General features: G+C 35.9%; 1 protein-coding gene across 1 annotated transcript; it reads right to left on the bottom strand.

Moving 5' to 3' along the window:
* Positions 1-5,654: 5,654 nt before the first annotated feature.
* On the bottom strand, positions 5,655-8,928 carry LOC106390120 (transmembrane protein 120 homolog). Its single transcript, XM_013830514.3, has 10 exons — positions 8,512-8,928; positions 8,359-8,437; positions 8,200-8,294; positions 8,011-8,115; positions 7,845-7,924; positions 6,860-6,950; positions 6,680-6,787; positions 6,500-6,586; positions 6,188-6,256; positions 5,655-6,046 (listed from the first exon to the last, which is right to left on the bottom strand). The coding sequence occupies exons 1-10, from the start codon at positions 8,836-8,838 to the stop codon at positions 5,906-5,908; spliced, it is 1,182 nt and encodes a 393-aa protein (XP_013685968.1). The 5' UTR covers positions 8,839-8,928; the 3' UTR covers positions 5,655-5,905.
* Between the last annotated feature and the right edge of the window lie 2,670 nt (positions 8,929-11,598).

The following is an 11,598-nucleotide window of genomic DNA, read 5'->3' as shown; positions in this document are numbered from 1 at the left end:
TGCTTGATCGCGATCCTTTGTGTTCCGGAGATTGCTTTGTCTCATATTTTATCTTTTTATCTTTTTCTGACATTTGCTTGTTTTATGCAAGACATTATATGGTAAGATGAGATCGGTTAGTCTTTTTTGTTGATCTTTTTTCAGCTCCAAACATTTATTGAGTTAGTGTTACTATGGTATTTTGCTTTTTCTCTCTGATTGTGGAAGTCTTATGTTTAAATTATATATTGCACAATAATTTCTTCTTATTAGCTTGGCCATTTTATATTTTTAATAGTTAAATAAATATATAATTTGTAGATTAAATAATAGAAAATGGTAACAAATAATAAAATAATAATAATTTATGTTATTTTTAGTTGTGAATAAAATAAATATGTAAAATATATTTATATTATTTTATTTATTTCTTTACTCATCTTGAATTTTAGTGAATAATAAAATAGATTATCAAACTTCATACGATAATAGGTAGTGCGAAAATTATTAGATAGTTCACGATTAGAAAGTACTATGCCAAATTGCAATAATCTAAAAGAAGGACCTAAAATGCAAAAAAAATACATGGATGACACGTGTCGCAAAAACCCCTGCCACTTGTAAGAAGAATGGAAAAAGTCAACTATATATATATATATATATAGATAAAATGAATGAAAACATTCCAATAAATGTGCAATGATGCAAGTTTTCGTCTTAAACATTGCATTAGTTCTTATAGATTGTGAAAATATATACAGATGTGTCTTTTCATAAAGATATTTCTTTTCTTAAAAATTAATATGAATAATCACAAATTTTTATATTTTAATTAGTTATTTAAAATAGCACCTTTATAAAGGTAATATATAACTTTTTAAACAAAAAATCAATTAATATATATTTTTATGATGAAAATACGTAATATAATATTTATTCACAAATGTTTATAATAGTTTCATATTGAAGAGATACAACATTTAATCAAAATACACATTAATGAATAAACACAATTTTTAACAAAAATTGAGATTCTTATAATAATACACAAACTTTATAATTAATTAGGATTGCTATTATTAGTAGATATGCTATAGAAAGGGAAAAAAAAGTAAAAAAAAAAAATGCCCCGCCAAGTGAACAACGGAGTCATGTATGTGCAGTTGAAGATCTCATGTGTATTTATAAATACTAATTTATTATAAACACATTCGTTGATCACAGCGAACAGTCCAAGAATCATTTTTTTTTCCCAACTGGTTTTGATTAATAAAACTTGTAGAACAGAACATACAAGAGTGAGATCCTAAACCCACAACAGGGAGACATGAACCCAAACAACGGGTGACTTAAACTCAAATAAAGGATAACACTTGATAAAACTACAATCAACACAAGAGAACTCTAGACTCATATAACCAAAGCTAAAGACAATCTTTGACAAGGGATAACAATATTAATCCTTTTACAGTTTGAACAGCCAGAACTCTTGACGAGAGATGAAGCGATGCGGTGGCCTTAACAACGAAACAGAACTTAACTTACCTGAACCTCCAGTTCACAGTACCAAGCCAAAACCAACAAGAATAACATCATATACCAACCAGAGAAGAACTACAACTAGGGCAAGCTCCCTCCTCAAACGAACCTTCATCAGAAACCTTACTACCCTCAACCTCATTATATTGCTTCGATTAGCCGAAGCACCCGAAGAACACGAGAGCAAAAGACAAACCGAGAAATACACTTATCCAAAGGCCGTGACAATGACTCTTTCCTAGAGCGGGACAAGCAACCTGAAACTTCTCAAAGATGTTAGACATGTTCTGTTTTCCACACACCACCACGCCACCATCGCACACCGCTTACACCGAAGCTAGAACGAAGGTAAAAGAAGATTGACACTAAAATCCCAACAAAGACACCTCAGATTCAGCCTTTCTAAAGCCATAAACACCTTTGAACGGAGCAGAGATCTCAAAACATGGCGAGAGTTGATGGATTTGGTCCCCGGACAACAAGATCTTAACAGAAGCTCAGTAAAATGCAGAGAAGAAGACATTTGCAGGTGAATTGTTCCGTACCTCTACCAGATCCGGCGTCTTCTTCGTCATAATCAAGTAGATTAGTTAGCTCTGACCGGAGATCGAACCGGGAAACCTCTCCCACCGTAATCACACAACCACCAAGAAGAAATCTCTATCAAACACGAGAAAACCAACACCAAAAGCAAGCTAAACGAAGGATTAAGACTGACGTTGTGGCTGTGTAAGCCCACGCACGCCGGTCTTAACCAGATCTGAAAAGAGAAGCTGAGATCTATAAAGCTCCTTTATTTTCCCTCTCTCTCAAAGTTTCTTTGCAGTCCAAAAATCATTGTCCCAATATTTTTCTTCTTTTCTTTCTCTTTAAAAAGAATACTCCCTCTACTTCAAAATTCTTGATGTTTCAAGTGAATGCACAAGAATTAAAGCATACACTTTTTCTTAAAAAGTAACATTAAAAATATAAAGTTAAACTAATTCAGCCAATCATAAAAACAACTTAAAACATCATTGATGATGTCATTTTTCTGTAAAACTAAAACTAATATAAAAATACCAAAACATCAAATATTTTGAAATATTTTAAACTCTTCAACATATCGTATATTTTAAAACGGAGGGGGTACAATTTTGGCCCTTCCATTAATAATATTGTCGTCAAATCCGAAGGTTAGATTCTCTGTCCCTTTCTTTCCAAGACAAACGTAAAAGATGCCACTGTAGACTCAGTCCCCTCCCCCACATATACTACTACCAAGCACCAACCAATCACCGACAGTTACTCATATAATTTAGTGATATATGATGTATCTGTAACTTAGATAAAGAGGTTCGTACATTGACGCATATCAAACAAATAGTAATACATATCATTCCGAACAAATACTGATCAAGTACAAATCTATCTAATCAAATTATTATATCAAATTGAATGTCAAAATATAAAGAATGTAAATTAAAGATCTAAAACAAACAAAAAAGAAGAAGATAAAACTAGAGGTACCATTTTGATTAAATTATGTGATTTTATTGCTGCTGGTACCATTTTTTCCTCAACATATCATACATTAGGTAGATTAATATATCAAATTATCATATTTAACTGTGTCAAAATACAAAGAATGTAAATTAAAGATCTAAAACAAAAAAAAGGTAAAACTAGAGGTACCATTCTAATAAAATTATGTGATTTTATTGTTGTTACCATTCTTTTCTTAACATATATATTCTAGAAAGAAGACCTAGTTCAAATTGTAAGATATGATGTGCAACAGGTACAATCTATGAAGATCTATAAGGAGTCAAATTGTAAAATTTTATTTATTTAGAAAACCATAATCGACTAGATAATACTTATCGGCTTGAGGTAAAGAAGATAATAAATGCAGTTCCATCTTCTTCTTATTTTGTTATCAGCATAAATAGACTCGATTAAAACTCTGTAAACCAAAGAAGGGACTCCGTGTCTATGAAGACAAATTGGGTCATGGTTGATTGTGAGCACCGCGTGCTAAGCTATATGCCTTTGTGTTTTGAGTCCGGGATACATACGTGATTGTGAAAGTTGAGAAACTTTCTATGATCCGTTGTATTTCTTCGAGATAAGAAGCAAAAGCAGACCATTCTCATGTTCATAAACTATCTTCACCAACTTAAAACAATCTGTCGCAAACATCACATGGAATTGTTGTAGATTTTTCATGCATTGCATTGCCCAAATAAATGTGTGATCCGCCTGTAAAGGGGAAAGGTTATTCCTTATATTTCTCGCCCACTACAATCCATCAAAACTAGTCCTGGGCATTAGGGTATTTGGTTCAACCATTCAGTTCCAGGAATATTGGATAAATCACTCTTATACCCAATAGGTACTTATGAAATTTCGGTTCGGTTTCGGTTCGGTTTAAGTTCGGTTTCGGTTCGGTTTCGGGGTCTCGTTTAATATATGAATCAAATATATACAAAATATATTAGTTGACATGTTAATTTAAGTGGTCTAATGGTTAAACACTTGTATAATCGTGAATCCGACCAGCGGTCAAGTCACTAAAGTGTTGTTTTATAAGTATTTATTGTATTTTAATATATAAATACCATATATATATATATATATATATATATAAAATATAAGAGAGTACATAAAAGATAATGCGGTCTGGTGGTAACAATGTTTTCACTCTTCTTGACAAACCTGGGTTCGAGTGGGGTTGATAACATTTTACCTTGTATGAGAAAGCTAAAACTTATTTTTTCGGATATTCGGGTACGCGTTCGGTTCTCGGTTCGGTTCCGGTTTCAGTTCGATTATTCGGGTATAGAAATATAGGAACCATTCGGATATTTGAGGGTTTCGATTCGGTTTCGATTCTGAATAATTTGGTTCGGTTCCGGTTCGGTTTTTCGGTTCTGGTTTTTTTTTGCCCAGGGCCAATCAAAACCCTCTGGTGTTCTATATTAACCACTGCCAGCGTATAAATTCTTATTCTTCTAAGACCTATCTGTAAAAAAAACAACTTCCTATCCTTCTAGGCGTAGTTTGATTTTCTTCACATTTGTTCTGAGTGGTTGTAATATAAGTTCCATTTAGCACATATGGTATTTAGGTCTCCCTCCAAAGTTTTGCTTTTGTCTCTGCTAATGGTAGAGTGTCTCTAAGATCCCTATCAATTCTATTAAAAATCTTGTTATTTTTCCCTTTTCAAATATATCAAAGAATCTAAGTGAATTGAGCATCTTCTATGTACGATGCAACCCTCCAATGCAGATAATCCATGTTTGCGAAAACTGATTCCATGAGAAATGACCTGGTGGTATGGGCACATTTGATAATGTTTGTGTTTTTTATATATATCACAATGGATTCAAGTTTGGATTTTTGAATCGGATTCAGATACAAAATTCTGGTGAGTATATTATGCCCAATACTATTTGAGGACAAGGATGCTGCCAGGAATCCCCTTAATTTTTTTTCTCTATTGCATAATATGTAAAATTGGTTTAAGGCGATTAGTGCATTTGCTTTAAAAAAAAAAGACCAGTAGTGCATTTGCTTAAAAAAAAAAAAGACCATTAGTGCATTAAGCTATTTGTACCGGCAAAGCAGTCATTTCCAAAATAGTAATTAGGAAAATTGTATTATCTTCTTCTTTCTCTCCTTCATACTCTGTCATCTTTCTCCATTTGTAAGCCGCCATTGGATCAGGTGCTCCGAAGTGTTCCTTCTTTCTTGGATCACCTCCTAGTCCAAATTTTCCAATCTCCGGGTCGTAGATGGTCCTTTTGATTGGGCCTGTTGAGCCCTGTTAAAAAAAATGTAATAGCGTCTTTTTGTTTAATGCAAGTCGAGTCTTGCTTAATTCCACATGAAAAACATTCAAAATTCACCATATCATCGCTTTATATCATAAGAGACTTGATGAAGCCTGAGAAAGCAGATTCAAATCCGACAAAACAGACTCGGAATCAAAACACCTAACCCAACGTCTCCAATCTGCTCAAACGAAAACTTAAACTTCTTGGTCGGTTTCTACGCCCACTCATACGAACTACTAAAGATGGACAAGAAAGCCAAACATAGGTATCAAACCATGTGTGAGTTACCGTACTCCCAATCCCAACTGAAGTTTCATGAGCAAAAAAAAAAGGCCGGCTCTGTCTATTTCATCACAATCACCTGATGACACTTACAGAGAAGCCTATAAAGTATCAGTTAAAAATTATACAAATAAAACACAAAACCATCAAAATATCAGCTGCCACTTCCATATACAGAGAAAAGGATGTTCATAGTTTTCAGAATCCGAGGATGAGTCTCGTGGCCTTGAAAAAAAAAACAAAATTTATGAAATGCAGAAAGAGACGAGAGAGCCTAGAGTTGAGAACTATGAAGTGTGATTAAGCTCCGCTCTGCTTTTACTTTTCTTCATCTTTGCCTTAACCCTCGACTTTGCCATCAATGTCTCTACTGTGTTTATGAAGTTTCCCACAGCCATCACTACCAGAAGAATGCCACAAACCATCACCTGAAATATGACAACCATTGACAAAGTTCTCAACATTTCTGTTACTTTCATTCACGTCCTCGTCGGCTTATACCAGAGTGCCGTGGAAAAAATACCAGTGTAAATAATGCACAAGTGTTACCAGAAGAGTAGAAATTAAACCTGCCATTCAGCAACAACTCCGGTTAATGCTGCCCTTAGCAACAGTACTCCAACGTATGCTTGAAACCCCTGCTTTTTGCCAAAATTTATAAATATGTCAAGCCCAATAGGCTAAACAAAAAAAAACTCGAGAACCCTAGCACGAAGTTTCTTTTGGATTGGTGTGGAAAGAACAGAGTTCTATTGTTAAAAGCCAAAAGTAATGAAAACTAGTTAATATATGAAATGTCTAGAAAGGGATATTTGACTTATAAAAATCAACGTAGGACGACAATATGGTATTTATAATCTCAACGGATTTTTCATGATGACCTGTAAAATGAAGAGTATAGGACATAACAGCCATAACTGTCCATCAACTCCAGCCGTTTCTCCCCATACAACATCCATCCTCTGAGCCTGGAAAAAACATTCTCAACACAAATACTAGAGTTAATTTCCAAAAGCGGATACGATTTTCAGACTGAGGAAAAAGTGCAGATAATAAGCCACCTTTCCCAGTGCTATGCGAGTGTATAATCTCTGGCGTTGGTATCTGTTTTGCAGAAGCATGGCAACACCTTGCATCATAGCCCATTGCAGGAAGAGATGAACTCCTCTCTGTAGATGATTGACCTCAGTCCTGAGATTTACTTTTAGTTTTCATAATAAGGAAATAACTCTAAGCAGTACCTGTTTCTGGACACAGTTTGGTTGCCCTTTGATTTCCCATGTGAGGCTGACAAGGGCCATCCCCATGGCACAGTAGTGATGATATAGCCACCTGCAAAAAAAACATATCAGGTTCAGAGTTGAAGTCACCCTCAACCCATGTGACTATTTTGCTAAGCCAAACGAAACACATCAATAAAAGTAAAGAGATTCTCTAAGTAATAACATATTAAACCCCACCCAAAGAGGATTCCATCGAAGCTAAAGCTAAAGCTCTTTCTCTCTCTCTCTCTCTCTCTCTCTCTCTCTCTCTCTCTCTCTCTCTCTCTCTCTCTCTCTCTCTCTCTCTCTCTCTTTTTACACATGAAATAATATAGAGCTCTAGTTTTTACTAAGCAAAACAATATAGGCTACCGCTTCACCAAAAAATATCTACGCATATATACCAAATAAAAGAGACCCTTTGGAGGAGAGTATCAAGTAACAACATGTTCGCCGAGGCACATGATGAGACAATACACTGTATTTCAAACTGATAATCCTGTTATTTACGCTAACAATGATATCACTGATTCAACAATAGATTCAGTGCACTCTGAGGAGCTACCAACAAACAGAACCCGACAGTTACGAATAATTCTTATAAAGGTCAACACAGCCATCTTAAATGAGATTCAAAATGGATATTTGCGCACTAAGATAAGCCTTACAATAATGAGATGAATCAGCAGCAGCATAGATGATATATAAGCAAGGTAGAGAGGACGGCACAAGAAAAAACAGAAGGAACTTAGGAGCAACACATGCGTATAGTGAATATAGAACCTAAGGTCCACATGTTGCATGAAAACATTGTTACAAACAAAATATTGTAGACTTAAAAAAAGTTATTTTCTATGGCTTCGATTGAACTACACATGTGATTGGTTCAACGTATAGTTAGTATGACACATTACTATCTCCAAAACTGAAGAGGAGCATAATGGAGTGTGCATAAGAGTAGTACCATGGACGGATATCGCTCCCGTTGGCTCTTAATACGTTCTCTCGCATAGCCAACCCAGCATAGAGGAACAACAGCCAAGCCTGATTTAAAAAGAAAAAGAAAAAACATTAATCAAGAAGCCAAATCAAATCATCGGTTAGAAAAGCCAAAACAGTTAATATTAGACCTCGTAGAGCTGAACAGGAAAGGCAGGCAAACATCCATCCCAGTAATAAGATCTGAGAATCATGAGTGCAGCAGGGAAGAAAAGAAAGAGAAGCGCAGTCTTGTCCTGCTCCATAGATAGATAGAAACAACAATAAGGTTGAGAAGAAATCAACATAGCCGCCACATGTAAGGGACAAAACACACTAACTCTGTAGCTATTGTACTCTTCTTTGACTTTGAGCTGAATGTCTTTACGCGAGGCTCGAACATTCACCGGCCCCAGAAACATTCTAACAAACCGTCCTGCTCCAATCAAAATGGGTCATGAGCTAACACCCAAATCGAAATAAGAGAATTTGAATGAAACCTTGGGGTTTGGATGGGAGAAAGGAAGAGAGATCTCCATCAGCGAGCATGCATCTAGCACGGTGCAGATCCTCCTCAAGCTGTCAATAAGCAAACAAGAAACTAAGTTCGACAGGGAAGATAGAGAAAGAGAGAGGGAGATTCAGAAGAATGCCTTCTCGACGAGCTTGGGATCGAGACTCTTGTCGGAGGCGAGAGTGGAGTGGAGGCGGCGGAGGGATGCTTCAACGGAGGTGGCTTTTTGACGGAGGGTAAGCTCTTGATGGGAAGAAGAAGAGATGAAGGAAGCGGCGGAGTCATGGAGCTCCTTCACCTCCTCCAACATTCGTTTAACTTCTTCTTCAACTTCCATCGATGTAGATGCCAGGATTGACTGAGATCGGTTTACGTCTCCGAGGAAACGGGATTCGGAGAGGTGACAAAAGCTAATTAAATTCGATTGAAATTTGGAGAGGTGTTCTTCTCGACAAAATGTTTGCATTTGAGTGTGATGAGGAATTCACGAAAATAGTATCACGCTTGCTCTCTCACCCACACCTTTTCTTTGTTTTTTCTTTCTTTTCAATATCCTATATTAAGTTTTGTTTTTATGTATTTTTTTTATTACTCTTATCTATTTTTTATTAAATACAAAATATGAGTCCGTTACATTGTTTGGGGTTTTGTTTGATGTTTTAATTTAATAAAAATAATAAAATAATAAATCATTTTATTATAGTTTTATCATTGTTTTTTTGCATATGTTGTTTGAGATTTATTTTATAATTAAAACTTGTTTTTATAAGTTCAAGTTACTATTTGTATTTTATAATCATGGTGCATAGATGAATTATGAGAAATTGGTGTGAATACACCCAAAAGCCCGTATAATTTGCCATATACCATTGTTTTTTTTTAATATTTTTTATGACTATAATACTCTTATCTCTATCTCTCACTCTTCTCCCTTTTTCGTGTTCTAATCTCTTTATCTCTCGTACAAGTTCTTCAAATCATCTTTTAATTCAACACAAATCTTTATTTTTTTATTCTGATTCTTTTGACACCCATAATGCTAATCTTATTATTTCACCTCAATTACAATGTTTCCAATTTCGAATCACAATTAACTTTTATAAGCTTTCAATCGCAAAATGTATGTGTTGTGGTCTTGAAGATTGTGGAAATTCGACGATTCTCTGTGCGATTATCGAATACTCTGTTATCTCTGTTGCGGATTCATGGAGAAAGGATCGGAAGATCTCGGGAAGCAGAAAGCTTGAAATCTACATTCTTTTATTTAGATAATATATACGTTAGTAGATATTTTATTACTTGCATGCTATTATTTAGATTTTAATGGATTCTTAATCGATACATGGAGTGTTAGCTTTTACAAATAGATTTGGGGCTATGTGATAGATAACTAATTAATTGTTAATAGTTTCATTAACTGATATATGATTTGTTAGTCGATACATTTGTTTGATACATAGATTGTTAGATGATACTGAAATTATTAGTTGATATGTTAGTTGGTATGAAATCTTCCGGCAAAGCCCCATTGCGCAATTCTTCAGTGACCTCGCTCCTGGCTTGGGGAGTCAGAGCTGTGCAGTGAATATGTTGTCCTGGCTTGCAGAGAAGGTCGGAGGTGGTGATGATGACGGTTCGTTCCTCAACAGAAGAAGAAGGTAACATGCTCAATATTCTTGAGAGTTCTGAAGGAGAATCGTGTGATTGAGCAGCAATGAACGTGCCTGATTTGTAAGTGATGTGTTCTATGTTGAATGTTGATACTTGGAGATGAAGTTGGAGTCATAGACTCATAGAGATTATTACTGAAGTCTACGCTCTGTTAAATATGATGAGTTGATATTGTAAACATATGTTCCTTTTAATATTATATCTCATGAGTCATCTCTAATCTGACTTTTTGTGATGCAAGAAGTTCTTGGGCTCCTTCTGCAAGGTGTAGTTGCTTCCAAGATTTCTGCTCAACTCTTACCTTGGTCATATGCTGGAGGATATTTGGATATCTTCCTCCATTCATTAAGAAACAGGTCGACATGAGACTTCTCTTTGTTTTACACCAAAGCAAAAAATATGGATGCTTAAAAGATACTCTTCTTTATTGTTGCAGCTACTTCTCCATCCTCAGCCTCATGATGTTGCTTAGCTATCCCATGTAAGAATAAGAAAAATATGGTATCTGTCATCTTTTTAATGTAGGAGATGACGAGTCCCGTTTAGAAGTTATAGAAAGCAACAAAAGTGAGTCAATTGTCTTCATTCTTGCAAGTTTTGATCATTTAGATTAGGGATTATGCATTTTAGTTTCTTTTTCACATTGCATAAATCTTAATCAGGTGTTGGAGTGTCCTTTGGAGTTCTTGGGGGTACTTGGTAGCATTTGGGATCAAAAAGAGAGTGGAAAGTGTTGTTTGAGCGAGTAGAGCACCGGAGCGGGCAATGGGAGCAACCTGCGACAACCGCTCCAGACGAAACGAAGGCAGCACGGGGTAGACGCAGCGGGGTTCAGCACCCGCTCCAAACCAACACCTCATCTACAACTCTCGAGAGTCGGAGCAACCAAGACAGAGCGAGGCCCTTAACCCGCACGCAATTTGAAGACGTGAAGATGGCATTTAGAACGACGTCCAGCAGCGGGGTGACTAACCCGCTCCAGATGGGGAGCGACCTGGTGGAGCGACGTCATGAACCCACGCGCGGTTTGAAGACGTGAAGCAAACATATTGGAGTGACGTTCCGGAGTGAGGTGACTAACCCGCTTTAGATGGGGAGCGACCTGGCGGAGCGACCTATTGTATCCGCGGCGTGTCTTTTCTTCTGGTCGAAAATTTATGCTTTATTTGGGCCTTTCAGGTTGTTGACTGAGCTCATTAGGTTTTAGAAATCATATAAATACTCTCTAAACCTAATGTTAGGATTTTATCTTGTTTTCTATCTAATCAAAAAGCCACTTTTGGTTGAAAGATCTAATCTTGATCATTTTCTCTTATCTTTGTTTGATTACTTTGATCATTAATCATGTTTAGACTTAGATCTACTAATGATCTAGTGTTTACCATGATAATGAGTGAGTAGTCATCTTTGGATTCATGGGTTAGGATGATTAGGATGATTAAGTGATGATCTAGAATGTTTAGAGTAGATTAATATGTTTCCTTGCTTGATTGAGTGATCTTAATGGTAATCTAGAGTTGGCCAATTTGGATTAGACACCTAGATATTTCATTGC

Source organism: Brassica napus, chromosome C2, assembly GCF_020379485.1.
Source record: "Brassica napus cultivar Da-Ae chromosome C2, Da-Ae, whole genome shotgun sequence".
Lineage (NCBI taxonomy): Eukaryota > Viridiplantae > Streptophyta > Magnoliopsida > Brassicales > Brassicaceae > Brassica > Brassica napus.
The sequence above is the reverse complement of the archived record's forward strand: the minus strand, read 5'-3'. Positions and strand labels throughout refer to the sequence as shown.

Bases quoted from the DNA above. Each gene is read 5' to 3' on its own strand.
- LOC106390120 (XM_013830514.3), bottom strand. From the start codon at position 8,838: ATGCAAACATTTTGTCGAGAAGAACACCTCTCCAAATTTCAATCGAAT. The intron at 8,295-8,358 runs GTTTCATTCAAA...TGATTGGAGCAG, and splicing joins TCTCCCATCCAAACCCCAAG to GACGGTTTGTTAGAATGTTT. The intron at 6,788-6,859 runs GTACTGCTTAGA...AATCATCTACAG, and splicing joins CAAACTGTGTCCAGAAACAG to AGAGGAGTTCATCTCTTCCT.